General features: G+C 42.7%; 5 protein-coding genes across 5 annotated transcripts; all 5 read left to right on the forward strand.

Annotated features, from left to right (window-relative positions):
- Positions 1 to 23: 23 nt before the first annotated feature.
- LOC306702611 (protocadherin beta-3-like) lies at positions 24 to 2,595 on the forward strand (the record flags this gene model as incomplete). Its single annotated transcript, XM_079168251.1, has 2 exons — positions 24 to 2,476; positions 2,574 to 2,595. 2 exons carry the CDS (start codon positions 24 to 26, stop codon positions 2,593 to 2,595), a joined length of 2,475 nt encoding a protein of 824 aa, XP_079024377.1.
- Positions 2,596 to 3,405: 810 nt separating this feature from the next.
- LOC306702612 (protocadherin beta-11-like) lies at positions 3,406 to 5,808 on the forward strand (the record flags this gene model as incomplete). Its single annotated transcript, XM_079168252.1, has 1 exon — positions 3,406 to 5,808. One exon carries the CDS (start codon positions 3,406 to 3,408, stop codon positions 5,806 to 5,808), a length of 2,403 nt encoding a protein of 800 aa, XP_079024378.1.
- Positions 5,809 to 6,440: 632 nt separating this feature from the next.
- LOC306702613 (uncharacterized protein) lies at positions 6,441 to 18,125 on the forward strand (the record flags this gene model as incomplete). The annotated part of the gene is made up of 7 exons (XM_079168253.1): positions 6,441 to 8,861; positions 10,579 to 11,949; positions 12,696 to 12,810; positions 13,714 to 14,140; positions 14,255 to 14,361; positions 14,845 to 15,041; positions 15,630 to 18,125. 7 exons carry the CDS (start codon positions 6,441 to 6,443, stop codon positions 18,123 to 18,125), a joined length of 7,134 nt encoding a protein of 2,377 aa, XP_079024379.1.
- Positions 18,126 to 18,762: 637 nt separating this feature from the next.
- LOC306702614 (protocadherin beta-16-like) lies at positions 18,763 to 21,216 on the forward strand (the record flags this gene model as incomplete). The annotated part of the gene is made up of 1 exon (XM_079168254.1): positions 18,763 to 21,216. The coding sequence occupies one exon, from the start codon at positions 18,763 to 18,765 to the stop codon at positions 21,214 to 21,216; it is 2,454 nt and encodes an 817-aa protein (XP_079024380.1).
- A 639-nt stretch (positions 21,217 to 21,855) lies between these two features.
- LOC306702615 (protocadherin beta-16-like) lies at positions 21,856 to 27,416 on the forward strand (the record flags this gene model as incomplete). Its single annotated transcript, XM_079168255.1, has 2 exons — positions 21,856 to 24,276; positions 25,995 to 27,416. 2 exons carry the CDS (start codon positions 21,856 to 21,858, stop codon positions 27,414 to 27,416), a joined length of 3,843 nt encoding a protein of 1,280 aa, XP_079024381.1.
- Between the last annotated feature and the right edge of the window lie 268 nt (positions 27,417 to 27,684).

The following is a 27,684-nucleotide window of genomic DNA, read 5'->3' on the forward strand; positions in this document are numbered from 1 at the left end:
TATTTTTACATTTTTGTTTTGCAATGGCATGTGGAATAGCGCCCCACTCCCGGTGCGTAACATGGCGCTCTGGCTGCGAACACTATTGGAAGCTTCTGTTGTTCTTTTTCTATCTCAACCATTTGGTCAGCGGACATATCCGATATTCAATCCCGGAGGAGATGAAGAAAGGCTCCCTAATCGGTAATGTAGCTCAGGACCTTGGTTTGGATCTGAAAAGGCTCCGTTCTGGTCGGGCCCGTATCGTGACCGGAGAGAGCATCCAGTACACCGAGCTGAAAACAGACAAAGGGATGTTAGTGGTGAAAGAGAGAATAGACCGAGAGCAGCTTTGCGGAGACGTGACCCCGTGTAGTTTCGGCTTTGAGGTGATTTTAGAAAACCCAATGGAGTTATATCAAATTACAGTTGAAATAACAGACATAAATGATCATTCTCCCACGTTCAAAAGAGACACCATCCATTTTGAAATAAGCGAATCCGCTAATACTGGTGCTCGTTTTTCATTGACGAGTGCAGAAGACCCAGATGTGGGCGTTAATGGACTCAGAGAATATTCTTTGACCGAGAATGAGAATTTTATTTTGAAACAAAACTCTAATGCAGATGGAAAGAAATACGCAGAGATGGTGCTTCAGAAGCCATTAGACAGAGAGACGAACCCTAATCTGTCTCTAAAGCTAATAGCTGTAGACGGTGGAGCTCCGCAGAGATCTGGTACAGTAAATATAGATATCACTGTTCTTGATGCCAATGATAATGCGCCTCTATTTAATCAATCTGTGTACAAAGCTACCGTCATGGAAAACTCTCCTAAAGATACTTACGTTACCACTGTTAATGCGAGTGACGCAGATTTTGGGTCAAATAGTATCGTAACGTATTATTTTTCAGATCTCAACAGTGGTATCAACGATTTGTTTGTGATTGATGAAAAAACTGGCGTCATTTCAATAACAGGTTATGTTGATTATGAAAAAGACAAAAAGTATGAACTTAGAATCGATGCAAAAGATCAGGGAGGTTTGACAGATTCAAGCAAAGTCGTAATTGAAGTAACTGATGTAAATGACAACGCCCCTACGATTAATGTGATGTCATTCACTAGCCCTGTGTCCGAAGACTCTCCTGCTGGTACAACTATTGGCATTATAAACGTAAAAGACCTCGATTCAGCTGATAACGGAAAAGTAAACTGTAGAATAGAACAAAATGCACCGTTCAAGATTAAATCTAATTTAAGAAATTACTATACTTTGGTAACAGACACTGCATTAGATCGTGAAACTGTTTCAGAGTATAACATCACTGTTGTTGCAACAGATGCAGGAATGCCTCCTCTCTCAACTAAAAGAACCTTTTATTTAAAGGTCTCTGATGTGAATGATAATGCGCCACTATTTTCAAAAAGTCTTTACAATGCGTTTATTGGGGAGAATAACTCCCCAGGGGTTTCTCTTCATACTGTCAGGGCTAAAGATCCTGATGAAAACCAGAACGCCCGTGTATCTTATATTCTGGAAGATGCTTACATCGGTGGGTCTCGGCTGTCTGAATATATTTCTATAAATGCAGAAAGTGGAGTGTTACACGCGGTGCGCTCATTTGATTATGAGCAAATCAAACAGCTGCTTTTCGTCGTCAAAGCGCAGGATGGAGGCTCCCCTCCACTCAGTAGCAATGTGACTGTGAAATTAATGATCCAGGACCAGAACGACAACCCTCCTCAGATTCTGTACCCAGTCCAGACTGGTGGCTCTCTGGTGGCTGAAATGGTGCCTCGTTCAGCAGATGTGGGCTATCTGGTCACTAAAGTGGTGGCTGTTGATGTGGACTCTGGACAGAATGCCTGGCTCTCCTATAAACTGCAGAAAGCCACAGACAGGGCGCTGTTTGAAGTGGGCTTACAGAATGGAGAAATAAGGACTATCCGCCAAGTCACTGATAAAGATGCTGTGAAACAAAGACTGACTGTTATAGTGGAGGACAACGGGCAGCCCTCTCGTTCAGCTACAGTCATTGTTAACGTGGCGGTGGCGGACAGCTTCCCTGAAGTGATGTCTGAGTTCACTGACTTTACACAAGACAAGGAGTACAATGACAACATGACTTTCTACTTAGTGTTGGCTTTGGCTGTAGTTTCCTTCCTCTTCATCACGTGTTTAGTGGTTATTATATCAGTGAAGATCTACAGATGGAGACAGTCTCGCGTCATGTATCAATCCAATCTCCCTGTGATTCCGTATTATCCACCACGTTACTCAGACACTTTGGGGACAGGGACTCTCCAACACGTGTACAACTACGAGGTGTGCAGGACGACTGACTCCAGAAAGAGTGACTGTAAATTCGGCATAGCCGGTAGTCAGAACGTGCTGATAATGGACCCCAGTTCTACAGGAACGATGCAGCGGATACAGAGTGAGAAGAGCATCCTGGATGAACCAGACTCTCCTCTGGAGGTGAGGATCGATATGCAAAATCATTGCTTTCTTCAACATTGTTTCTCTGAAATTAACATAAATAGCAATAAGCAGTTATACCCGAAAACAAGTACACGCTTTTCTTTTCAGCACCACAAAACGGACAGCTTAGAGGGCTTTTCTGTTTTCACTGTCCTCATTACTTCTAATCAGTTGTCAAAGGTTTTATATCTCCTATTATATTCCTCTTCTTCCTCCTCCTCCTCCTCCTCCTCCTCCTCTTCCTCCTCCTCCTCCTTCTACTTTTAATAGTAGCAGTATTAATAGTATATTTTTTAAATAATTATTCATTAATGCTAATTAGCTGTGTTTCTCCACATATGCAAATATTAAGTGCCCTACACAATTAATTTACTGCTATCATTATTATTATCCGTAATAATAACAATACATTATTATTCTTATCATTAGAAGTGGTAGTAGTAGTTATAGTAATAGTAATAATAATAATAATAATATCGTGGCAATAATAGTTATGGTATTAATGATAATCATATTTATGTGTAATTTGCCAATATACTACAGGCATTAATATTTATCTTTCTTTTATTTTCCTTGGATACTTCCTTCATGATTTACTAATATGTTTGGGGTGCACGTTTTGGACTCTAAGTGACGCTGTTTAACAAGAATATCATGTCTACCCATAAGCTCTCAGTTGCAGTTCAGTGACGTTCTTTGTAAGAACACATTGAGGTGACTTAGAGGGAACATCAGGAAACGTATCCCTCTAAAAGAAACGGTGTTTTTTTGGATTCTAACGGCTTTATTTCTCCCTTTTAATAAGCATCTCTGCAAGAGTGGATGTTATTGAATTGAGTTCGGAGGTTCTCTATTTTTTTCTTGGAACATTTCCATTTCTGAAATGGCGTATCAACAATCACTCTGCAAATGGCGTTTTCATTTTGGACATCCGCGGGTAATGGTTCTTATATTGTTGTACTTCTTTAATATCGTCGCAGGGCAGATCCGCTACTCTATACCAGAGGAGATGAAGAAGGGCTCTCTTATCGGTAATGTAGCCCAGGACCTTGGTTTGGATCTGAAAAGGCTCCGTTCTGGCCGAGCCCGTATCGTGACCGGAGAAAATCTCCAGTACACCGAGCTGAAGACAGACAAAGGGATTCTAGTTGTGAATGAGAGAATAGACCGAGAGCAGCTTTGTGGAGACGTAACACCGTGTAGTTTCAGCTTTGAAATCATTTTAGAAACTCCTATGGAGCTTCACCACATAACAATCGAAGTGTTAGATGTGAATGATCATCCTCCGTTATTCAAGAAGTCAGATATTATGTTAGACATTAGCGAGTCAGCTAACCTTGGTGCGCGATTTGTGCTGGACAGTGCAGAGGATTCTGATGTTGGTGTCAATGGCCTGCAGAATTATATTTTATCTTCAAACGAAAACTTTGTTTTAAAGCAGCATGTAAATCCGGATGGAAGTAAATATGCTGAGATGGTGCTTCAGAAGCAATTAGACAGAGAAAATGTTCCCCATCTCTCTTTAAAGCTTATTGCAGTAGATGGTGGGAATCCACAGAGATCTGGCACCGTAAATATTTACATCAAGGTTTTAGATGTAAACGACAATGCGCCCGTTTTTAACCAATCAGTGTATAAAGCTACTGTGACAGAAAACGCAGTAAAGGGCACTCATATCATTACTGTTAATGCTACAGACGCAGATAGTGGATCGAATGGTTACATCACATATTCAATTTCAAACGTGAGAAGCAATATAGCCGATTTGTTGTCCATAGATCAGGTCTCTGGTCAACTGTCGGTTTCGGGTCCAATAGATTTTGAAAAGGATAAAAAATATGAGCTTAGAATCGATGCAAAAGATGAGGGGGGTTTAACGGATTCAAGTAAAGTGATGATTGAAGTAACTGATGTAAATGACAACGCCCCGACGATTAGCGTTATGTCATTCACCAGTCCTGTGTCAGAAGACTCTCCTCCTGGTACAACTGTTGGCATTATAAACGTAAAAGACCTTGATTCGGGAGAAAACGGACAAGTGATCTGTAGAATACAACAAAATGCACCTTTTAAAATTAAATCTAATTTAAGAAATTACTATACTTTGGTAACAGATACTGTATTAGATCGTGAAACTGTTTCAGAGTATAACATCACTGTTGTTGCTACAGATGCAGGAATGCCTCCTCTCTCAATTAACAGAACGTTTTATTTAAAGGTCTCTGATATGAACGATAATGCTCCATTATTTTCAGAAAGTCTTTACAATGCGTTTATTGACGAGAATAACTCTCCAGGCGTTTCCCTTCATACTGTTAGGGCTAAAGATCCTGATGAAAACCAAAACGCCCGTGTATCTTATATTTTGGAGGATTCTGATTTTGACGGATCTCCAATCTCTCATTGTGTGTCAGTTAATGCAGAAAGTGGAGTGATTCATGCAGTGCGCTCATTTGATTATGAGCGAATCAAACAGCTAGTTTTCGTCGTCAACGCGCAGGATGGAGGCTCCCCTCCACTCAGTAGCAATGTGACTGTGAAAGTAATGATCCATGACCAGAACGACAACCCTCCTCAGGTTCTGTACCCAGTCCAGACTGGTGGCTCTCTGGTGGCTGAAATGGTGCCTCGTTCAGCAGATGTGGGCTATCTGGTCACTAAAGTGGTGGCTGTTGATGTGGACTCTGGACAGAATGCCTGGCTCTCCTATAAACTGCAGAAAGCCACAGACAGGGCGCTGTTTGAAGTGGGCTTACAAAACGGAGAAATAAGAACTATCCGCCAAGTCACTGATAAAGATGCTGTGAAACAAAGACTGACTGTTATAGTGGAGGACAACGGGCAGCCCTCTCGTTCAGCTACAGTCATTGTTAACGTGGCGGTGGCGGACAGCTTCCCTGAAGTGCTGTCTGAGTTCACTGACTTTACACAAGACAAGGAGTACAATGACAACCTGACTTTCTACTTAGTGTTGGCTTTGGCTGTAGTTTCCTTCCTCTTCATCACGTGTTTAGTGGTTATTATATCAGTGAAGATCTACAGATGGAGACAGTCTCGCGTCATGTATCACTCCAATCTCCCTGTGATTCCGTATTATCCACCACGTTACTCAGACACTTTGGGGACAGGGACTCTCCAACACGTGTACAACTACGAGGTGTGCAGGACGACTGACTCCAGAAAGAGTGACTGTAAATTCGGCATAGCCGGTAGTCAGAACGTGCTGATAATGGACCCCAGTTCTACAGGAACGATGCAGCGGATACAGAGTGAGAAGAGCATCCTGGATGAACCAGACTCTCCTTTAGAGGTGAGGAAAATTACTAAACGTGTGTACTCCTAAATATATTGCTTCTCTGAGCTTAACTTAAATTGCAATAACTTGTTACAGTTTAAAGGAAAACAAGGTTATTTTCAGGACCACTGTGTGGACAGCTCCTCTTTTTTTCAAAGTGATTTCTGTCTTGACAACTTTCCACTCCACCAAAACTTCTAATGACAAAATACAATTTCTTTTAGTATACAACTCCTTCTATTACCACTACTGCTACCACAAATAATCATAATATGTATGATAATGATAATAATACTATTTAGCAAGGTGTAATACATGATGGTTGCTATTTGTAAAGTCATTATCCATAATATTACAGATATCAATATGTATCTATGCTTTGATTAGAACCTTTGAACTGTCACTATTATTGTACACTTCACAAACATTACCTTGGATGGGCTCTGAGTGACGCTGTTGATACATCACTGACTAACAGTTAAGCAGTGCAGCGGTCCACCCCTTTCATTCCATTCAGTGTTCCACTGCTTAGAGAGAAGACGGTCTGGCTCCTGATAGTTTAACATATTGCATTTTTCGTGGACTTTCTCTGCTGAAGATACCTTTACCTTTTTTTATTGAGGATTTAAGTACATCCGTTTTTCATCGAAAGGGATTACTGTGTCTGTGCCTTTGGATTCATGATGGCTCGCATGTGGATAACCGATCTCAGAGGCCGAGGACAAGCACTGTTTGTCATTCTTTGTCTTTTTAAGCTGAGCTCAGTCACTGGACAGGCTCGCTATTCCGTACCGGAGGAGCAGGCAGAGGGGTCTATTGTTGGAAACATCGCTAGAGATTTAGGTTTGGATTTGACGAGGCTCATATCAGGTAAAGCTCGTATTATTACAAAAGGAAGCCGACAGTACGTTGATTTAAACCGAGACAAAGGCACCCTTGTGATTAAAGAGCGAATCGACCGAGAAGAGCTGTGTGGAAAGACGACGCCCTGTAGCTTCAGTTTCGAAGTGATTTTAGAAAATCCAATTCAGCTTTATCGGGTAACCGTGGAGGTGATGGACATAAACGATAACAGCCCGTCGTTCCCAAAGGATGAAATCAGTTTAAATATTGTTGAAAGTGCTGCAGCGGGGACTCGCTTCTCACTAGAGAGTGCAGACGATCTCGATGTTGGAATTAACGATATTCAAAAATACATCCTCAAACCCTCAGATCATTTTAAATTGGAAGTACAGAGCCAGCCAGATGGAGGGAAATTTATCGAAATGGTTTTACAAAACCCGTTAGACCGAGAGAAAGAAGAGACTCGCACACTCGTGCTGTTTGCTTCAGATGGAGGAGAACCACACAGATCAGGGACAGTACGTATTCATATCACTGTGCTAGATGCTAACGATAATGCTCCAGTGTGTAGTCAGCCTGTTTATAAAGCAGAAGTCAAGGAGAACTCTCCAGAAGGAACAGTAGTAACCACTGTGAGTGCAAATGACGCAGATAAAGGACACTATGGTGAAGTTACTTATTCCATAGCACATGTCGCCAGAGAAGCGAAGCAGCTTTTTGAGTTAAATGTTAAAACTGGAGAGGTTAAAGTTTCAGGTAAACTAGATTTTGAAAAATCAAAGACGTATCAATTAAACGTTAAGGCTAGTGACCAGGGAGGATTTTCAGATACATGCAAAGTTATTATTCAAATAATTGATGAGAATGACAACGTCCCTACAATACAGCTGATGTCATTTTCTAACTCGATATCCGAGGATTCTCCTCCAGGTACAACAATAGCTGTTATTAACGTTGAAGACGAAGACTCTGGTGGTAACGGTGTTGTCAAGTGCTCCATTAACTCTGACATGCCTTTCAAAATCGAGTCTTCATTAACAGGATATTATACTATCGTAACCGAAGACTTCTTAGACAGAGAAAGTATTCCTGAGTATAACATCACGATAACCGTCTCTGACCAAGGCTCCCCGCCTCTGACTAGCAGGAAACACGTCAATGTAAAAGTATCTGACGTAAATGACAACCCTCCCAAATTTGACCAGTCAGAATATAGTAAGACTGTACCAGAGAACAACTCTCCTGGGTTTTCTGTGTTCACTCTCAGTGCTAGTGATGCAGACTGGGGACAAAACGCTCGGGTCTCTTACTTCCTGGAGGAAAAGGAGATTAATGGGGCAGCTGTGTCTTCGTTAGTGTCAGTAAATTCCGAAAGTGGTGTCATTCACGCAGTGAGGTCGTTTGATTATGAGCAAATCAAGTGGTTTGAATTTAATGTAACTGCTCGTGATGCTGGATCCCCTCCTCTGAGTTCAGTGGCTACAGTTAGAATAATAGTCCAAGACAAGAACGACAACCCTCCTCAGGTTCTGTACCCAGTCCAGACTGGTGGCTCTCTGGTGGCTGAAATGGTGCCTCGTTCAGCAGAGGTGGGCTATCTGGTCACTAAAGTGGTGGCTGTTGATGTGGACTCTGGACAGAATGCCTGGCTCTCCTATAAACTGCAGAAAGCCACAGACAGGGCGCTGTTTGAAGTGGGCTTACAAAACGGAGAAATAAGAACTATCCGCCAAGTCACTGATAAAGATGCTGTGAAACAAAGACTGACTGTTATAGTGGAGGACAATGGGCAGCCCTCTCGTTCAGCTACAGTCATTGTTAACGTGGCGGTGGCGGACAGCTTCCCTGAAGTGCTGTCTGAGTTCACTGACTTTACACAAGACAAGGAGTACAATGACAACCTGACTTTCTACTTAGTGTTGGCTTTGGCTGTAGTTTCCTTCCTCTTCATCACGTGTTTATTTGTTATTATATCAGTAAAGATCTACAGATGGAGACAGTCTCGCGTCATGTATCACTCCAATCTCCCTGTGATTCCGTATTATCCACCACGTTACTCGGACACTTTGGGGACAGGGACTCTCCAACACGTGTACAACTACGAGGTGTGCAGGACGACTGACTCCAGAAAGAGTGACTGTAAATTCGGCATAGCCGGTAGTCAGAACGTGCTGATAATGGACCCCAGTTCTACAGGAACGATGCAGCGGATTCAGAGTGAGAAGAGCATCCTGGATGAACCAGACTCTCCTTTAGAGGTGAGGAACGTTACTTAATGTGTTTACTCCGAAAGATACTGCTTCTATGAGCTTAACTGAAATTACAATAATTTGTGACAGTTTAAAGGAAAGCAAGGTTATTTTCAGGACCACAGTGTGGACAGCTCCTCTTTTTTTTAAAGTGATTTCTGTATCGACAACTTTCAACTTCCCCAAAACTTCTTATGACAAAATACTACAGTTTGTTTCGTATACTTCTCCTTCTATTATCACTACTGCTAACACTAATAATCATAATAAGTATTGTAATGATAATGCTATGTAGCATGGTGTATTACATGATGGTTGCTATTTTTAAAGTCATTGGCCATGATATTACAGAGATCAATATGTATCTCTACGCTTTGATTTGAACATTTGAAGTGTCACTATTATTGTACACTTCACAAACATTACCTTGGATGGGCTCTGAGCGCCGCTGTTGATACATCACTGACAAACAGTCAAAGCAGTACAGCGGTCCACCCCTTTCATTCCGTTCAGTGTTCCACTGCTTAGAGAGAAGACGGTCTGGCTCCTGATGGTTTAAAATGTAGGATTTCTCGTGGACTTTCTTTGCTGAAGATACCGTTACCTTTTTTTATTGAGGATTTAAGTACATCAGTTTTGCAGTGAAAGGGATTACTGTGTCTGTGCCTTTGGATTCATGATGGCTCGCATGTGGATAACCGATCTCAGAGGCCGAGGACAAGCACTGTTCGTCATTCTTTGTCTTTTTAAGCTGAGCTCAGTCACTGGACAGGCTCGCTATTCCGTACCGGAGGAGCAGGCAGAGGGGTCTATTGTCGGAAACATCGCTATAGATTTAGGTTTGGATGTGGCGAGGCTCATATCAGGTAAAGCTCGTATTATTACAAAAGGAAGCCGACAGTACGTTGATATAAACCGAGACAAAGGCACCCTTGTGATTAAAGAGCGAATCGACCGAGAAGAGCTGTGTCGAAAGACGACGCCCTGTAGCTTCAGTTTCGAGGTCATTTTAGAAAATCCAATCCAGCTTTATCGGGTAACCGTGGAGGTGATAGACATAAACGATAACAGCCCGTCGTTCCCAAAGGATGACATTTATTTGAAAATTGTTGAAAGTGCTCCAGCTGAGACTCGCTTCTCACTGGTGAGTGCAGACGATCCCGATGTTGGAATTAACGATATTCAAAAATATATGCTCAAACCTTCAGATCATTTCAAATTGGAAGTACAGAGTCGGACTCACGGAGGAACGTTGATCGAAATGGTTTTACACAACGCGTTAGACCGAGAGAAAGAAGAGGCTCACACACTCGTGCTTATTGCTTCAGATGGAGGAGAACCACACAGATCAGGGACAGTTCGTATTCATATCACTGTGCTAGATGCTAATGATAATATGCCAGTTTGTAGTCAGCCTGTTTATAAAGCAGAAGTCAAGGAGAATTCTCCAGAGGGTACAGTAGTAACCACTGTGAGTGCAAATGACGCAGATAAAGGAGTCAATGGTGATGTAACATTTTCATTAGCACATGTCACCAGAGAAGCGAAGCAGCTTTTTGAAGTAAATGTTAAAACAGGAGAGATTAAAGTTTCAGGTAAACTAGATTTTGAAGAATCCAACACTCATCAATTAAATGTGCAGGCTAGTGATCACGGAGGATATTCAGATACGTGTAACGTTATTATTCAAATAATTGATGAGAACGACAACGTCCCTACAATACAGCTGATGTCATTTTCTAACTCGATATCCGAGGATTCTCCTCCAGGTACAACTATAGCTGTTATTAACGTTGATGACGAAGACTCTGATGGTAACGGTGTTGTCAAGTGCTCCATTAACTCTGACATGCCTTTCAAAATCGAGTCTTCATTAACAGGATATTATACTATCGTAACCGAAGACTTCTTAGACAGAGAAAGTATTCCTGAGTATAACATCACGATAACCGTCTCTGACCAAGGCTCCCCGCCTCTGACTAGCAGGAAACACATCAATGTAAAAGTGTCTGACGTAAATGACAACCCTCCCAGATTTGACCAATCAGCATATCGTAAGACGGTACCAGAGAACAACTCTCCTGGGTTTTCTGTGTTCACTCTCAGTGCTAGTGATGCAGACTGGGGACAAAACGCTCGGGTTTCTTACTTCCTGGAGGAGAAAGAGATTAATGGGGCAGCTGTGTCTTCGTTAGTGTCAGTAAATTCAGAAACTGGTGTCATTCACGCAGTGAGGTCGTTTGATTATGAGCAAATTAAGTGGTTTGAATTTAACGTAACTGCTCGTGATGCTGGATCCCCTCCTCTCAGTTCAGTGGCTTCAGTTAGAATAATAGTCCAAGACAAGAACGACAACCCTCCTCAGGTTCTGTACCCAGTCCAGACTGGTGTCTCTCTGGTGGCTGAAATGGTGCCTCGTTCAGCAGATGTGGGCTATCTGGTCACTAAAGTGGTGGCTGTTGATGTGGACTCTGGACAGAATGCCTGGCTCTCCTATAAACTGCAGAAAGCCACAGACAGGGCGCTGTTTGAAGTGGGCTTACAGAATGGAGAAATAAGGACTATCCGCCAAGTCACTGATAAAGATGCTGTGAAACAAAGACTGACTGTTATAGTGGAGGACAACGGGCAGCCCTCTCGTTCAGCTACAGTCATTGTTAACGTGGCGGTGGCGGACAGCTTCCCTGAAGTGATGTCTGAGTTCACTGACTTTACACAAGACAAGGATTACAATGACAACCTCACTTTCTACTTAGTGTTGGCTTTGGCTGTAGTTTCCTTCCTCTTCATCACGTGTTTAGTGGTTATTATATCAGTGAAGATCTACAGATGGAGACAGTCTCGCGTCATGTATCAATCCAATCTCCCTGTGATTCCGTATTATCCACCACGTTACTCAGACACTTTGGGGACAGGGACTCTCCAACACGTGTACAACTACGAGGTGTGCAGGACGACTGACTCCAGAAAGAGTGACTGTAAATTCGGCATAGCCGGTAGTCAGAACGTGCTGATAATGGACCCCAGTTCTACAGGAACGATGCAGCGGATACAGAGTGAGAAGAGCATCCTGGATGAACCAGACTCTCCTCTAGAGGTGAGGAAAACTACGAAACGTGTTTATTCCTAAATGTATTGCTTCTATGAGCTTAACTGAAATTGCAATAGCTTGTTACAGTTTAAAGGAAAGCAAGGTTTTTTTCAGGACCACAGTGTGGACAGCTCCTCTTTTTTTTAAATTGATTTCTGTCTTGACAACTTTCCACTTCCCCAAAACGTCTAATGACAAAATACTACAGTTTTGTTTGTATACTACCACTACACTATTACCACCACTGCTACCACTAATAATCATAATAATTATGACAATGATAATAATAATAATTAGTATGGTGTATGACATGATATTTGATATTTTTAAAGTCATTAGCCATGATATTAAAGAGATCAATTTGCATCTTTAAGCTATGAATATGATATTTGAAGTGTCACTAATATTGTACACTTCACAAACATTACCTTGGATGGGCTCTGAGCGCCGCTGTTGATACATCACTGACTAACAGTCAAAGCTGTGCAGCGGTCCACCCCTTTCATTCCGTTCAGTGTTCCACTGCTTAGAGAGAAGACGGTCTGGCTCCTGATGGTTTAAAATGTAATGTTTCTCGAGGACTTTCTCTGCTGGAGATACATTTACCTTTTTTATTGAGGATTTATGTACATCACTTTTGCATCGAAAGGGATTACTGTGTCTTTGCCTTTGGATTCATGATGGCTCGCATGTGGATAACCGATCTCATAGGCCGAGGACAATCACTGTTTGTCATTCTTTGTCTTTTTAAGCTGAGCTCAGTCACTGGACAGGCTCGCTATTCCGTACCGGAGGAGCAGGCAGAGGGGTCTTTTGTTGGAAACATCGCTAAAGATTTAGGTTTGGATGTGGCGAGGCTCATATCAGGTAAAGCTCGTATTATTACAAAAGGAAGCCGACAGTACGTTGATTTAAACCGAGACAAAGGCACCCTTGTGATTAAAGAGCGAATCGACCGAGAAGATCTCTGTCGAAAGACGACGCCCTGTAGCTTCAGTTTCGATGTCATTTTAGAAAATCCAATCCAGCTTTATCGGGTAACCGTGGAGGTGATGGACATAAACGATAACAGCCCGTCGTTCCCAAAGGATGAAATCAGTTTGAAAATTGTTGAACATGCTGCAGCGGGGACTCGCTTTTCTCTTTTGACTGCAGACGATCCCGATGTTGGAATTAATGACATTCAGAAATACATCCTCAAAACTTTAGATCATTTCAAATTGGAAGTACAGAGTCGAACTCATGGTGGAACGTTGATCGAAATGGTTTTACAAAACCCGTTAGACCGAGAGAAAGAAGAGACTCACACACTCGTGCTAATTGCTTCAGATGGAGGAGAACCACACAGATCAGGGACAGTACGTATTCATATCACTGTACTAGATGCTAACGATAATGCTCCAGTGTGTAGTCAGCCTGTTTATAAAGCAGAAGTCAAAGAGAACTCTCCAGAAGGAACAGTAGTAACCACTGTGAGTGCAAATGACGCAGATAAAGGAGTCAATGGTGATATAACATTTTCATTAGCACATATCACCAGAGAAGCGAAGCAGCTTTTTGAAGTAAATGTTAAAACTGGAGAGATTAAAGTGGTAGGTAAACTGGATTTTGAAGAATATAAGACGTATCAATTAAACGTTCAGGCCAATGACCACGGAGGATATTCTGATACGTGTAACGTAATAATTCAAATAATTGACGAGAATGACAACGTCCCTACAATTCAGCTGATGTCATTTTCTAACTCGTTATCCGAGGATTCTCCTCCAGGTACAACTATAGCTGTTCTTAACGTTGATGACGAAGACTCTGGTGGTAACGGTGTTGTCAAGTGCTCCATTAACTCTGACATGCCTTTCAAAATCGAGTCTTCATTAACAGGATATTATACAATCGTAACCGAAGACTTCTTAGACAGAGAAAGTATTCCTGAGTATAACATCACTATAACCGTCTCTGACCAAGGCTCCCCGCCTCTGACTAGCAGGAAACACATCAATGTAAAAGTGTCTGACGTAAATGACAACCCTCCCAGATTTGACCAATCAGAATATAGTAAGACTGTACCAGAGAACAACTCTCCTGGGTTTTCTGTGTTCACTCTCAGTGCTAGTGATGCGGACTGGGGCCAAAACGCTCGGGTCTCTTACTTCCTGGAGGAGAAGGAGATTAATGGGGCAGCTGTGTCTTCGTTAGTGTCAGTAAATTCCGAAAGTGGTGTCATTCACGCAGTGAGGTCGTTTGATTATGAGCAAATCAAGTGGTTTGAATTTAACGTAACTGCTCGTGATGCTGGATCCCCTCCTCTCAGTTCAGTGGCTTCAGTTAGAATAATAGTCCAAGACAAGAACGACAACCCTCCTCAGGTTCTCTACCCAGTCCAGACTGGAGGCTCTCTGGTGGCTGAAATGGTGCCTCGTTCAGCAGAGGTGGGCTATCTGGTCACTAAAGTGGTGGCTGTTGATGTGGACTCTGGACAGAATGCCTGGCTCTCCTATAAACTGCAGAAAGCCACAGACAGGGCGCTGTTTGAAGTGGGCTTACAGAATGGCGAAATAAGAACTATCCGCCAAGTCACTGATAAAGATGCTGTGAAACAAAGACTGACTGTTATAGTGGAGGACAACGGGCAGCCCTCTCGTTCAGCTACAGTCATTGTTAACGTGGCGGTGGCGGACAGCTTCCCTGAAGTGCTGTCTGAGTTCACTGACTTTACACAAGACAAGGAGTACAACGACAACCTGACTTTCTACTTAGTGTTGGCTTTGGCTGTAGTTTCCTTCCTCTTCATCACGTGTTTAGTGGTTATTATATCAGTGAAGATCTACAGATGGAGACAGTCTCGCGTCATGTTTCACTCCAATCTCCCTGTGATTCCGTATTATCCACCACGTTACTCAGACACTTTGGGGACAGGGACTCTCCAACACGTGTACAACTACGAGGTGTGCAGGACGACTGACTCCAGAAAGAGTGACTGTAAATTCGGCATAGCCGGTAGTCAGAACGTGCTGATAATGGACCCCAGTTCTACAGGAACAATGCAGCGGATACAGAGTGAGAAGAGCATCCTGGATGAACCAGACTCTCCTCTGGAGGTGAGGAAAACTACTAAACGTGTTTATTCCTAAATGTATTGCTTCTATGAGCTTAACTGAAATTGCAATAGTTACAGTTTAAAGGAAAACAAGGTTTTTTTCAGGTCCACAGTGTGGACAGCTCCTCTTTTTTTAAAGTACTTTCAAAACTTCTTATAACAAAGTACAACAGTTTTTTTAGTATACTACCCCTACCACTACTGCTACCACTTCTAATCATAATAAGTATGATAATGATAATAATACTATTTAGCATGGTGTAATACATGATGGTTGCTATTTCTAAAGTCATTATCCATGATATTACAGATGTCAATATGTATCTATGCTTTGATTAGAACATTTGAAGTGTCACTAATATTGTACACTTCACAAACATTACCTTGGATGGGCTCTGAGTGACGCTGTTGATACATCACTGACTTGTCAAAGCAGTACAGCGGTCCACCCCTTTCATTCCGTTCAGTGTTCCACTGCTTAGAGAGAAGACGGTCTGGCTCCTGATGGTTTAAATTGTAGCATTTCTCGTGGACTTTCTCTGCTGAAGATACCTTTACCTTTTTTTTATTGAGGATTCATGTACATCAGTTTTGCATCGAAAGGGATTACTGTGTCTGTGCCTTTGGATTCATGATGGCTCGCATGTGGATAACCGATCTCAGTGGACGAGGACAAGCACTGTTTGTCATTCTTTGTCTTTTTAAGCTGAGCTCAGTCACTGGACAGGCCCGCTACTCCGTACCGGAGGAGCAGGCAGAGGGGTCTTTTGTTGGAAACATCGCTAGAGATTTAGGTTTGGATTTGGCGAGGCTCATATCAGGTAAAGCTCGTATTATTACAAAAGGAAGCCGACAGTACGTTGATTTAAACCGAGACAAAGGCACCCTTGTGATTAAAGAGCGAATCGACCGAGAAGAGCTGTGTGGAAAGACGACGCCCTGTAGCTTCAGTTTCGAGGTCATTTTAGAACATCCAATCCAGCTTTATCGGGTAACCGTGGAGGTGATGGACATAAACGATAACAGCCCGTCGTTCCCGAAAGATGAAATTAGTTTAAATATTGTTGAAAGTGTTGCAACGGGGACTCGCTTCTCTCTGGTGATTGCAGACGACCCCGATGTTGGAATTAATGATATTCAGAAATATATGCTTAAACCTTCAGATCATTTCAAATTGGAAATACAGAGCCAGTCTGATGGAGGGGAATTCATCGAAATGGTTTTACAAAACCCGTTAGACCGAGAGAAAGAAGAGACTCACACACTCGTGCTGATTGCTTCAGATGGAGGAGAACCACACAGATCAGGGACAGTACGTATTCATATCACTGTGCTCGATGCTAATGATAATGCTCCAGTGTGTAGTCAGCCTGTTTATAAAGCAGAAGTCAAGGAGAACTCTCCAGAAGGAACAGTAGTAACCACTGTGAGTGCATTCGACGAAGATAAAGGGCAGTATGGTGAAATTACATTTTCCATTCCTTATGCCGCCAAAACGGCGAAGCAGCTTTTTGAAGTAAATGTTAAAACTGGGGAGATTAAAGTTGCAGGTAAACTAGATTTTGAAAAATCAAATACGTATCAATTAAACGTCCAGGCTAGTGATCACGGTGGATATTCAGATACATGCAAAGTTATAATTCAAATAATTGATGAGAATGACAACGTCCCTACAATACAGCTGATGTCATTTTCTAACTCGATATCCGAGGATTCTCCTCCAGGTACAACAATAGCTGTTATTAACGTTGAAGACGAAGACTCTGGTGGTAACGGTGTTGTCAAGTGCTCCATTAACTCTGACATGCCTTTCATAATCGAGTCTTCATTAACAGGATATTATACTATCGTAACCGAAGACTTCTTAGACAGAGAAAGTATTCCTGAGTATAACATCACGATAACCGTCTCTGACCAAGGCTCCCCGCCTCTGACTAGCAGGAAACACATCAATGTAAAAGTGTCTGACGTAAATGACAACCCTCCCAAATTTGACCAATCAGAATATAGTAAGACTGTACCAGAGAACAACTCTCCTGGGTTTTTTGTGTTCACTCTCAGTGCTAGTGATGCAGACTGGGGCCAAAACGCTCGGGTTTCTTACTTCCTGGAGGAGAAGGAGATTATTGGGGCAGCTGTGTCTTCGTTTGTGTCAGTAAATTCCGAAAGTGGTGTCATTCACGCAGTGAGGTCGTTTGATTATGAGCAAATCAAGTGGTTTGAATTTAACGTAACTGCTCGTGATGCTGGATCCCCTCCTCTGAGTTCAGTGGCTACAGTTAGAATCATAGTCCAAGACAAGAACGACAACCCTCCTCAGGTTCTCTATCCAGTCCAGACTGGAGGCTCTCTGGTGGCTGAAATGGTGCCTCGTTCAGCAGATGTGGGCTATCTGGTCACTAAAGTGGTGGCTGTTGATGTGGACTCTGGACAGAATGCCTGGCTCTCCTATAAACTGCAGAAAGCCACAGACAGGGCGCTGTTTGAAGTGGGCTTACAGAATGGAGAAATAAGAACTATCCGCCAAGTCACTGATAAAGATGCTGTGAAACAAAGACTGACTGTTATAGTGGAGGACAACGGGCAGCCCTCTCGTTCAGCTACAGTCATTGTTAACGTGGTGGTGGCGGACAGCTTCCCTGAAGTGCTGTCTGAGTTCACTGACTTTACACAAGACAAGGAGTACAACGACAACCTGACTTTCTACTTAGTGTTGGCTTTGGCTGTAGTTTCCTTCCTCTTCATCACGTGTTTAGTGGTTATTATATCAGTGAAGATCTACAGATGGAGACAGTCTCGCGTCATGTATCACTCCAATCTCCCTGTGATTCCGTATTATCCACCACGTTACTCAGACACTTTGGGAACAGGGACTCTCCAACACGTGTACAACTACGAGGTGTGCAGGACGACTGACTCCAGAAAGAGTGACTGTAAATTCGGCATAGCCGGTAGTCAGAACGTGCTGATAATGGACCCCAGTTCTACAGGAACGATGCAGCGGATACAGAGTGAGAAGAGCATCCTGGACGAACCAGACTCTCCTCTAGAGGTGAGGAAAACTACGAAACGTGTTTATTCCTAAATGTATTGCTTCTATGAGCTTAACTGAAATTGCAATAGCTTGTTTCAGTTTAAAGGAAAGCAAGGTTATTTTCAGGACCACAGTGTGGACAGCTCCTCTTTTTTTGAAAGTGCTTTCTGTCTTGACAACTTTCCACTTCCCCAAAACTTATGACAAAATGCTACAGTTTTTTTTAGTGTACTACCACTACTACTATTACCACCACTGCTACCACTAATAATCATACAAATTATGATAATGATAATAATAATAATGAGTATGGTGTATGACATGATAGTTGATATTTTTAAAGTCATTAGCCATGATATTACAGAGATCAATTTGTATCTTTAAGTTGTGAATATGACATTTGAAGTGTCACTAATATTGTACACTTCACAAACATTACCTTGGATGGGCTCTGAGCGCCGCTGTTGATACATCACTGACTAACAGTCAAAGCAGTGCAGCGGTCCACCCCTTTCATTCCGTTCAGTGTTCCACTGCTTAGAGAGAAGACGGTCTGGCTCCTGATGGTTTAAAATGTAATGTTTCTCGAGGACTTTCTCTGCTGGAGATACCTTTACCTTTTTCTTTGAGGATTTAAATACATCAGTTTTGCATCGAAAGGGATTACTGTGTCTGTGCCTTTGGATTCATGATGGCTCGCATGTGGATAACCGATCTCAGAGGCCGAGGACAAGCACTGTTTGTCATTCTTTGTCTTTTTAAGCTGAGCTCAGTCACTGGACAGGCTCGCTATTCCGTACCGGAGGAGCAGGCAGAGGGGTCTATTGTCGGAAACATCGCTATAGATTTAGGTTTGGATGTGGCGAGGCTCATATCAGGTAAAGCTCGTATCATAACAAAAGGAAGCCGACAGTACGTTGATTTAAACCGAGACAAAGGCACCCTTGTGATTAAAGAGCGAATCGACCGAGAAGAGCTGTGTGGAAAGACGACGCCCTGTAGCTTCAGTTTCGATGTCATTTTAGAAAATCCAATCCAGCTTTATCGGGTAACCGTGGAGGTGATGGACATAAACGATAACAGCCCGTCGTTCCCGAAGGATGAAATCAGTTTGAAAATTGTTGAAAGTGCTGCAGCGGGGACTCGCTTCTCACTAGAGAGTGCAGACGATCCCGATGTTGGAAATAACGACATCCAAAAATACATGCTTCAACCTTTAGATAATTTCAAATTGGAAGTACAGAGCCAGCCTGATGGATTAAAATTCATCGAAATGGTTTTACAAAACCCGTTAGACCGAGAGAAAGAAGAGACTCACACACTCGTGCTAATTGCTTCAGATGGAGGAGAACCACACAGATCAGGGACAGTACGTATTCATATCACTGTACTAGATGCTAACGATAATGCTCCAGTGTGTAATCAGCCTGTTTATAAAGCAGAAGTCAAGGAGAACTCTCCAGAGGGTACAGTAGTAACCACTGTGAGTGCAAATGACGCAGATAAAGGAGTCAATGGTGATGTAACATTTTCAATAGCACATGTCACCAGAGAAGCGAAGCAGCTTTTTGAGGTAAATGTTAAAACAGGAGAGATTAAAGTTTCAGGTAAACTAGATTTTGAAAAATCAAAGACGTATCAATTAAACGTTAAGGCTAGTGACCAGGGAGGATTTTCAGATACGTGCAAAGTTATAATTCAAATAATTGATGAGAATGACAACGTCCCTACGATACAGATGATGTCATTTTCTAACTCGTTATCCGAGGATTCTCCTCCAGGTACAACAATAGCTGTTATTAACGTTGAAGACGAAGACTCTGGTGGTAACGGTGTTGTCAAGTGCTCCATTAACTCTGACATGCCTTTCAAAATCGAGTCTTCATTAACAGGATATTATACTATCGTAACCGAAGACTTCTTAGACAGAGAAAGTATTCCTGAGTATAACATCACAATAACCGTCTCTGACCAAGGCTCCCCGCCTCTGACTAGCAGGAAACACATCAATGTAAAAGTGTCTGACGTAAATGACAACCCTCCCAGATTTGACCAATCACAATATAGTAAGACTGTACCAGAGAACAACTCTCCTTGGTTTTCTGTGTACACTCTCAGTGCTCGTGATGCAGACTGGGGCCAAAACGCTCGGGTCTCTTACTTCCTGGAGGAGAAGGAGATTAATGGGGCAGCTGTGTCTTCGCTAGTGTCAGTAAATTCCGAAAGTGGTGTCATTCACGCAGTGAGGTCGTTTGATTATGAGCAAATCAAGTGGTTTGAATTCAATGTAACTGCTCGTGATGCTGGATCCCCTCCTCTGAGTTCAGTGGCTACAGTTAGAATAATAGTCCAAGACAAGAACGACAACCCTCCTCAGGTTCTCTATCCAGTCCAGACTGGTGGCTCTCTGGTGGCTGAAATGGTGCCTCGTTCAGCAGATGTGGGCTATCTGGTCACTAAAGTGGTGGCTGTTGATGTGGACTCTGGACAGAATGCCTGGCTCTCCTATAAACTGCAGAAAGCCACAGACAGGGCGCTGTTTGAAGTGGGCTTACAGAATGGAGAAATAAGAATTATCCGCCAAGTCACTGATAAAGATGCTGTGAAACAAAGACTGACTGTTATAGTGGAGGACAACGGGCAGCCCTCTCGTTCAGCTACAGTCATTGTTAACGTGGCGGTGGCGGACAGCTTCCCTGAAGTGCTGTCTGAGTTCACTGACTTTACACAAGACAAGGAGTATAATGACAATCTGACTTTCTACTTAGTGTTGGCTTTGGCTGTAGTTTCCTTCCTCTTCATCACGTGTTTAGTGGTTATTATATCAGTGAAGATCTACAGATGGAGACAGTCTCGCGTCATGTATCACTCCAATCTCCCTGTGATTCCGTATTATCCGCCACGTTACTCAGACACTTTGGGAACAGGGACTCTCCAACACGTGTACAACTACGAGGTGTGCAGGACGACTGACTCCAGAAAGAGTGACTGTAAATTTGGCATAGCCGGTAGTCAGAACGTGCTGATAATGGACCCGAGTTCTACAGGGACGATGCAGCGGATACAGAGTGAGAAGAGCATCCTGGATGAACCAGACTCTCCTCTAGAGGTGAGGAAAACTACTAAACGTGTTCATTCCTAAATGTATTGCTTCTATGAGCTTAACTGAAATTGAAATAGCTTGTTACAGTTTAAAGGAAAACAAGGTTTTTTTCAGGACCACAGTGTGGACAGCTCCTTTTTTTAAAAAGTGATTTCTGTCTTGACAACTTTCCACTTCCCCAGAACGTCTAATGACAAAATGCGACAGTTTTTTTTTGTATATTATCACTACTACTATTACCACCACTGCTACCACTAATAATCATAATAATTATTATAATGATAATAATAATAATTAGTATGGTGTATGACATGATAGTTGATATTTTTAAAGTCATTAGCCATGATATTACAGAGATCAATTTGTATCTTTAAGCTGTGAAGATGACATTTGAAGTGTCACTAATATTGTACACTTCACAAACATTACCTTGGATGGGCTCTGAGCGCCGCTGTTGATACATCACTGACTAACAGTCAAAGCAGTGCAGCGGTCCACCCCTTTCATTCCGTTCAGTGTTCCACTGCTTAGAGAGAAGACGTTCTGGCTCCTGATGGTTTAAAATGTAATTTTTCTCGAGGACTTTCTCTGTTGGAGATACCTTTACCTTTTTCTTTGAGGATTTAAATACATCAGTTTTGCATCGAAAGGGATTACTGTGTCTGTGCCTTTGGATTCATGATGGCTCGCATGTGGATAACTGATCTCAGAGGCCGAGGACAAGCACTGTTTGTCATTCTTTGTCTTTTTAAGCTGAGCTCAGTCACTGGACAGGCTCGCTATTCCGTACCGGAGGAGCAGGCAGAGGGGTCTTTTGTTGGAAACATCGCTAAAGATTTAGGTTTGGATGTTGCAAGGCTCATATCAGGTAAAGCTCGTATTATTACAAAAGGAAGCCGACAGTACGTTGATTTAAACCGAGACAAAGGCACCCTTGTGATTAAAGAGCGAATCGACCGAGAAGAGCTGTGTGGAAAGACGACGCCCTGTAGCTTCAGTTTCGAGGTCATTTTAGAAAATCCAATCCAGCTTTATCGGGTAACAGTGGAGGTGATAGACATAAATGATAACAGCCCGTCGTTCCCAAAGGATGAAATCAGTTTGAAAATTGTTGAAAATGCTGCAGCGGGGACTCGCTTCTCACTGGTGACTGCAGACGATCCCGATGTTGGAATTAATGATATTCAGAAATACATCCTCAAACCTTCAGATCATTTCAAATTGGAAGTACAGAGCCAGCCTGATGGAGGGAAATTTATCGAAATGGTTTTACAAAGCACGTTAGACCGAGAGAAAGAAGAGACTCACACACTCGTGCTGATTGCTTCAGATGGAGGAGAACCACACAGATCAGGGACAGTACGTATTCATATCACTGTACTAGATGCTAACGATAATGCTCCAGTCTGTAGTCAGCCTGTTTATAAAGCAGAAGTCAAGGAGAATTCTCCAGAAGGAACAGTAGTAACCACTGTGAGTGCAAATGACGCAGATAAAGGAGTCAATGGTGAAGTTACTTATTCCATTCCATATGCTGCCAAAGAGGCGAAACAGCTTTTTGAAGTAAATGTTAAAACTGGGGAGATTAAAGTTTCAGGCAACCTAGATTTTGAAAAATCTAAAACTTATCAATTAAACGTTCAGGCTAATGACCACGGAGGATATTCAGATACATGCAAAGTTATTATTCAAATAACTGACATGAATGACAACGTCCCTACAATACAGCTGATGTCATTTTCTAACTCGATATCCGAGGATTCTCCTCCAGGTACAACTATAGCTGTTATTAACGTTGATGACGAAGACTCTGGTGGTAACGGTGTTGTCAAGTGCTCCATTAACTCTGACATGCCTTTCAAAATCGAGTCTTCATTAACAGGATATTATACTATCGTAACCGAAGACTTCTTAGACAGAGAAAGTATTCCTGAGTATAACATCACGATAACCGTCTCTGACCAAGGCTCCCCGCCTCTGACTAGCAGGAAACACATCAATGTGAAAGTGTCTGACGTAAATGACAACCCTCCCAAATTTGACCAATCAGAATATAGTAAGACTGTACCAGAGAACAACTCTCCTGGGTTTTCTGTGTTCACTCTCAGTGCTAGTGATGCAGACTGGGGACAAAACGCTCGGGTCTCTTACTTCCTGGAGGAGAAGGAGATTAATGGGGCAGCTGTGTCTTCGTTAGTGTCAGTAAATTCCGAAAGTGGTGTCATTCACGCAGTGAGGTCGTTTGATTATGAGCAAATCAAGTGGTTTGAATTTAACGTAACTGCTCGTGATGCTGGATCCCCTCCTCTGAGTTCAGTGGCTACAGTTAGAATAATAGTCCAAGACAAGAACGACAACCCTCCTCAGGTTCTGTACCCAGTCCAGACTGGTGGCTCTCTGGTGGCTGAAATGGTGCCTCGTTCAGCAGATGTGGGCTACCTGGTCACTAAAGTGGTGGCTGTTGATGTGGACTCTGGACAGAATGCCTGGCTCTCCTATAAACTGCAGAAAGCCACAGACAGGGCGCTGTTTGAAGTGGGCTTACAGAATGGAGAAATAAGAACTATCCGCCAAGTCACTGATAAAGATGCTGTGAAACAAAGACTGACTGTTATAGTGGAGGACAACGGGCAGCCCTCTCGTTCAGCTACAGTCATTGTTAACGTGGTGGTGGCGGACAGCTTCCCTGAAGTGCTGTCTGAGTTCACTGACTTTACACAAGACAAGGAGTACAATGACAACCTGACTTTCTACTTAGTGTTGGCTTTGGCTGTAGTTTCCTTCCTCTTCATCACGTGTTTAGTGGTTATTATATCAGTGAAGATCTACAGATGGAGACAGTCTCGCGTCATGTATCACTCCAATCTCCCTGTGATTCCGTATTATCCACCACGTTACTCAGACACTTTGGGGACAGGGACTCTCCAACACGTGTACAACTACGAGGTGTGCAGGACGACTGACTCCAGAAAGAGTGACTGTAAGTTCGGCATAGCCGGTAGTCAGAACGTGCTGATAATGGACCCCAGTTCTACAGGAACGATGCAGCGGATACAGAGTGAGAAGAGCATCCTGGACGAACCAGACTCTCCTTTAGAGGTGAGGAAAATTACTCAACGTGTGTACTCCTAAATATATTGCTTCTCTGAGCTTTACTTAAATTGGAATAACTTGTTACAGTTTAAAGGAAAACAAGGTTATTTTCAGGACCACTGTGTGGACAGCTCCTCTTTTTTTCAAAGTGATTTCTGTCTTGACAACTTTCCACTCCACCAAAACTTCTAATGACAAAATACTAGTTTTTTTAGTATACAACTCCTACTATTACCACTACTGCTACCACAAATAATCATAATACGTATAATAATGATAATAATACTATTTAGCATGGTGTAATACATGATGGTTGCTATTTTTAAAGTCATTAGCCATGATATTAAAGAGGTCAATATGTATCTTTAAGCTTTGAATACAACATTTGAAGTGTCACTAATATTGTACACTTCACAAACATTACCTTGGATGGGCTCTGAGCGCCGCTGTTGATACATCACTGACTAACAGTCAAAGCAGTGCAGCGGTCCACCCCTTTCATTCCGTTCAGTGTTCCACTGCTTAGAGAGAAGACGGTCTGGCTCTTGATGGTTTAAAATGTAGCATTTCTCGTGGACTTTCTCTGCTGAAGATACCGTTACCTTTTTTTAGTGAAGATTCATGTACATCCATTTTGCATCGAAAGGGATTACTGTGTCTGTGCCTTTGGATTCATGATGGCTCGCATGTGGATAACCGATCTCAGAGGCCGAGGACAAGCACTGTTTGTCATTCTTTGTCTTTTTAAGCTGAGCTCAGTCACTGGACAGGCCCGCTACTCCGTACCGGAGGAGCAGGCAGAGGGGTCTTTTGTTGGAAACATCGCTAGAGATTTAGGTTTGGATGTGGCGAGGCTCATATCAGGTAAAGCTCGTATTATTACAAAAGGAAGCCGACAGTACGTTGATTTAAACCGAGACAAAGGCACCCTTGTGATTAAAGAGCGAATCGACCGAGAAGAGCTGTGTGGAAAGACGACGCCCTGTAGCTTCAGTTTCGAGGTCATTTTAGAAAATCCAATCCAGCTTTATCGGGTAACAGTGGAGGTGATAGACATAAATGATAACAGCCCGTCGTTCCCAAAGGATGAAATCAGTTTGAAAATTGTTGAAAATGCTGCAGCGGGGACTCGCTTCTCACTGGTGAGTGCAGACGATCCCGATGTGGGAATTAACGATATTCAAAAATACATTCTCAAACCCTCAGATCATTTCAAATTGGAAGTACAGAGTCGGACTCACGGAGGAACTTTGATTGAAATGGTTTTACAAAACCCGTTAGACCGAGAGAAAGAAGAGACTCACACACTCGTGCTGATTGCTTCAGATGGAGGAGAACCACACAGATCAGGGACAGTACGTATTCATATCACTGTGCTCGATGCCAACGATAATGCTCCAGTGTGTAGTCAGGCTGTTTATAAAGCAGAAGTCAAAGAGAACTCTCCAGAAGGAACAGTAGTAACCACTGTGAGTGCAAATGACGCAGATAAAGGGCACTATGGTGAAATTACATATTCCATAGCACATGTCGCCAGAGAAGCGAAGCAGCTTTTTGAAGTAAATGTTAAAACGGGAGAGATTAAAGTTACAGGTAACCTCGATTTTGAAAAATCAAAGACTCATCAATTAAATGTTCAGGCTAGTGATCACGGAGGATATTCAGATACATGCAACGTTATAATTCAAATAATTGACGAGAATGACAACGTCCCTACGATACAGCTGATGTCATTTTCTAACTCGATATCCGAGGATTCTCCTCCAGGTACAACTATAGCTGTTATTAACGTTGATGACGAAGACTCTGGTGGTAACGGTGTTGTCAAGTGCTCCATTAACTCTGACATGCCTTTCAAAATCGAGTCTTCATTAACAGGATATTATACTATCGTAACCGAAGACTTCTTAGACAGAGAAAGTATTCCTGAGTATAACATCACGATAACCGTCTCTGACCAAGGCTCCCCGCCTCTGACTAGCAGGAAACACATCAATGTAAAATTGTCTGACGTAAATGACAACCCTCCCAAATTTGACCAATCAGAATATAGTAAGACTGTACCAGAGAACAACTCTCCTGGGTTTTCTGTGTTCACTCTCAGTGCTAGTGATGCGGACTGGGGCCAAAACGCTCGGGTTTCTTACTTCCTGGAGGAGAAAGAGATTAATGGGGCAGCTGTGTCTTCGTTAGTGTCAGTAAATTCTGAAAGTGGTGTCATTCACGCAGTGAGGTCGTTTGATTATGAGCAAATCAAGTGGTTTGAATTTAACGTAACTGCTCGTGATGCTGGATCCCCTCCTCTCAGTTCAGTGGCTACAGTTAGAATCATAGTCCAAGACAAGAACGACAACCCTCCTCAGGTTCTGTACCCAGTCCAGACTGGTGTCTCTCTGGTGGCTGAAATGGTGCCTCGTTCAGCAGATGTGGGCTATCTGGTCACGAAAGTGGTGGCTGTTGATGTGGACTCTGGACAGAATGCCTGGCTCTCCTATAAACTGCAGAAAGCCACAGACAGGGCGCTGTTTGAAGTGGGCTTGCAGAATGGAGAAATAAGAACTATCCGCCAAGTCACTGATAAAGATGCTGTGAAACAAAGACTGACTGTTATAGTGGAGGACAACGGGCAGCCCTCTCGTTCAGCTACAGTCATTGTTAACGTGGCGGTGGCGGACAGCTTCCCTGAAGTGCTGTCTGAGTTCACTGACTTTACACAAGACAAGGAGTACAATGACAATCTGACTTTCTACTTAGTGTTGGCTTTGGCTGTAGTTTCCTTCCTCTTCATCACCTGTTTAGTGGTTATAATATCAGTGAAGATCTACAGATGGAGACAGTCTCGCGTCATGTATCACTCCAATCTCCCTGTGATTCCGTATTATCCACCACGTTACTCAGACACTTTGGGGACAGGGACTCTCCAACACGTGTACAACTACGAAGTGTGCAGGACGACTGACTCCAGAAAGAGTGACTGTAAATTCGGCATAGCCGGTAGTCAGAACGTGCTGATAATGGACCCCAGTTCTACAGGAACGCTGCAGCGGATACAGAGTGAGAAGAGCATCCTGGATGAACCAGACTCTCCTTTAGAGGTTTGTTATTTGATCCATCATTCTTTACACACAACGCCACGCTACTGTTAAAGGGATTTTTTATAGATTACAGATATTTCTTGGCTTCATGACTTGTCTCACTGCCTGCTCAGAGGGCCTCTTCAGCACCAATAGTGATGGACAGCTCCTCTCTGTTGAGTTACTGATATGATAACGAGTCAGTGAGGGAAATGCACACCTTAAAAAGCCTCTGCTGATACATGTTACCAACTTTTAAAGTTTTTTGTACTGCTTTTAGTTTTTTGTGTCGGTTGTAACGAAAATGTCTATGGACTTTGTGCTTGAAGCTTGCATTTTT

This window comes from Pholis gunnellus, assembly GCF_910591455.1.
Source record: "Pholis gunnellus genome assembly, chromosome: 10".
NCBI lineage: Eukaryota > Metazoa > Chordata > Actinopteri > Perciformes > Pholidae > Pholis > Pholis gunnellus.